We start from the raw sequence: 3,249 nt of genomic DNA, 5'->3' as shown, positions 1-3,249 counted from the left end.
TTTTGCATCAGACACCCTGTATATTAACAACAACAGTATGGCATAATTACTCGAATACATATGTAAATGCAAACAAAACACATTATTTTTAGGTTAAAAACGCATGCTGGCGCAGAAAAAAGCAGTCCATGCAAAGGTGCGTTCCGTTTTGCGCATGATACGCACATGATAGGAGGTATTTCGGTTAGGGTGCCGTCCCATGGCGCGTATCGCGATACGCGCGTATCGGGCGTATCAACTCGTCGACCAATCACGGACGATCCGCCGTTTTTGATACGCTCAACCATGGAGTATGTATAAGGAGACCGAACTGCCCGTAATCAGAATGGGCCGATGTTTGTGCCCGCCAGACGTTCTGAAAAGCAATACTGGGAGCGCTGTCATCAACTAACTCCATTCGCATTCGTACGTGACACATGGTTGTCATATGCATGAAGCTTTCGTGGTTATATTAATGATAGAGTACGAGATGTTAAGCCCGCTGCAGACGATGCTATTTTTCCTGCTGGATTGCTTGCAATTTAGTAAATTACTAGGAATCCTGAATGCTGAGTGGTGCAATGATAGTAATTTACTAAATCGCAAGCAATCCAGCAGGAAAAATAGCATCGTCTGCAGCGGGCTTTAAGCCCGCTGCAGACGATGCTATTTTTCCTGCTGGATTGCTTGCGATTTACTAAATTACTAGGAATCCTGAGTGCTGAATGGTGCAACAATAGTAATTTATTAGATTGCAAGCAATCCAGCAGGAAAAATAGCATCGTCTGCAGCGGGCTTTATATCAATTTCGAGACTATATACGATATTCGTAAAACCGCGAATAATTTCATGTTTCTTGCTCTTCGAACTACGATTACTGAAATATAAAAAATTGTTACTCGTACTTACCAGAATAAAAATTAATTCCTTGAAACTGCGTATTTCACAAGTTTCGAGCAGGCTCGATACGTCCGTATATAAGATGAGGAGATGGATTGTGTATCTCTGAAACTTGTGAAAATTACAAAAGTGAGCAAATTCACAGGTTGAAATTAGAAATATTCTAGTATTCATTCACTTTTGCATTTTTCCTAAGTTTTAGAAATCGATCCCCAGATAAAGCCCGCTGCAGACGATGCTATTTTTCCTGCTGGATTGCTTGCGATTTAGTAAATTACTATCATTGCACCACTCAGCATTCAGGATTCCTAGTAATTTACTAAATTGCAAGCAATCCAGCAGGAAAAATAACATCGTCTGCAGCGGGCTTAACAAAGGTTATACGCTGTATCTACGAGCCAGTGAGATCAAGATCGGTAACTCATGAGCGAATTCTTAATCGCGTAAGGCGCCGCCAGCGCTACAAGTGGCAAAATTTTGATTCACTGAATGGCAAAAATGTCGGCCCACTTTCGGTGACGTGATCCAGACCTAGTTCGGTCTCCTTATACATTCTCCATGCGCTCAACAATCCGCTGAACAATATTCGAGCGGATCGCACACTCACACATGTACATCGTAACGTACGTGTGGGTCGAGACCACGGTCTTACATACAGGTCTGGTAACTCATATGGTGGGGGTAGGTCGCTTAGCGAAGAAATTTTGTAGTTCTTGTAATGGCCACAGCGTTGCAGTCTCAGTTCTTTTGGTGGCGAGGGACGCTGGAGGCCGAGGGGATATGTCGAGTTTACCGTGCATGGGACAAAGACAGACAGATATCCCTCCCGGCCTCCAGCGTCCCTCGCCACCAAGAGAATTTCCTCGCTAAGCGACCTACCCCCACCATCGAAAATTAGAGGCAGTCCCCGGACCTGTATACAAGACCGTGGTCGAGACTGTCGAGAGCATGGTGGAAGGGATAACATGGTGTGCTCAGTTCGACGGTGTCTCTCTCTAAATATCTGCGCTCTCCGTCTCTTTTGTGGCTATAGATTCCCAGGTCTACCAACTGTGAAAAATAAAATATTTAGTGTCGAAAAGTTGGTATGCTATAATCCATCCTTGTTTCATGCACTCTGTAATGCATCAGAGTTTCTCTTTCTAACCTTGATGATCTCTCTGATAAAACAAATATTTAAAGCCCGCTGCAGACGGTGCTATTTTTCCTGCTGGAGTGTTTGCAATCTAATAAATTAACATCGTTGTACCACTCAGCACTCAGGATTCCTAGTAATTTAGTAAATCGCGAGCAATCCAGCAGGAAAAATAGCGTCGTCTGCAGCGGGCTTAATAAAAAAATTAAATGAACAATGATAGTGTTTTAATAATCAAAATGAAATAAGTGAAAGGATTTCACCAGTATGATAAATACAAGTGTCATTAGTTATTAAATTACTAACATGATAAAAATATATTGATACATATATAATATTAAAATTATTAGTAAAAATAAAATAAAATATACATATATTGCATTAATATAAAAATAATAAAAAGAGTATTCTCTTGATGTATTACATTATATGCATGTAATGTACACGTAAAGGCTGTGTAAGCTCAGTGACAGTTATTTATGCGCAAAGAAAAAACAATTAATTTTAATGTGATGGTCTATGTTATATCCCATGTTTATTTTTCTGATTTATCATCGTAACAGAATAAATTGCTTTTTCTTTGCGTACAAATATCTCTCACTGAGCTTACAGCCTTTATGTGTACAAATTATTTGATGCATTTATTTTTAAGCGGATTTATTTTTAATGCAGGACAGTTCACGTTGTGAATAATTAAAATAAATAATAATTGAGAATGAACTTACCTGTATTTTTAGATATGCGATTTTCTCCGATTTTTCGCAGCCAAGCTTCGCGTATAATTTGATTTTTCGGCAATAGAAAAAAAATTAATACGCTCACCGCTATAACCATTTGAATTGCTATTGCAACCACTCACTATGCACGAATTCACCATTTTGTACAATCACTGATCTCAATGATTTTTCCGAAATTCTTACAAGCAAAATAAATCTTCCGAAATTCTTGCCTACATAGAAAACGGAGTGATCATAACCTTGATCGCGTGTACAAAAGGCCTAGTGCACTAGTTCAGTAGTGCAGTAATAAAGAACAGGCCCAAAGATAGAAAGAGAAACTACGACGCTCGAATGCGTGAAACAAGGACGATAGATGCAGCATACCCAACTTACCAACGCTAAATTTTTTTTACTTTTCACGGTTGATAGCCCTGGGAATCTATAGCCGTCGCAAAGCAAAAGTAGGCGTGGTTTAGCCGAACTGAGCACACCATGTTATCCCTTCCACCATGGTCG

The 3,249-nt window shown here is 39.8% G+C and overlaps 1 protein-coding gene across 1 annotated transcript; it reads right to left on the bottom strand.

Annotated features, from left to right (window-relative positions):
* Positions 1–20: 20 nt before the first annotated feature.
* On the bottom strand, positions 21–2,079 carry LOC105566761. Its single transcript, XM_012021029.1, has 2 exons — positions 1,449–2,079; positions 21–284 (listed from the first exon to the last, which is right to left on the bottom strand). Exons 1-2 carry the CDS (start codon positions 1,844–1,846, stop codon positions 251–253), a joined length of 432 nt encoding a protein of 143 aa, XP_011876419.1. The 5' UTR covers positions 1,847–2,079; the 3' UTR covers positions 21–250.
* Positions 2,080–3,249: the final 1,170 nt, after the last annotated feature.

This window comes from Vollenhovia emeryi, unplaced genomic scaffold, assembly GCF_000949405.1.
Source record: "Vollenhovia emeryi isolate VEMERY1.0 unplaced genomic scaffold, V.emery_V1.0 DF943100.1, whole genome shotgun sequence".
Taxonomy (NCBI): Eukaryota; Metazoa; Arthropoda; class Insecta; order Hymenoptera; family Formicidae; genus Vollenhovia; species Vollenhovia emeryi.
This window is presented reverse-complemented; position numbering and strand designations above follow the sequence as displayed.

What these genes read in the sequence shown, in the direction of transcription:
- LOC105566761 (XM_012021029.1), bottom strand. Translation starts at nt 1,846, where the DNA reads ATGTTATCCCTTCCACCATGCTCTCGACAGTCTCGACCACGGTCTTGT. An exon ending in CGAATATTGTTCAGCGGATT is followed by an intron (nt 285 to 1,448) that starts GTTGAGCGCATG and finishes ACATACTCCATG; the next exon opens with GTTGAGCGTATCAAAAACGG.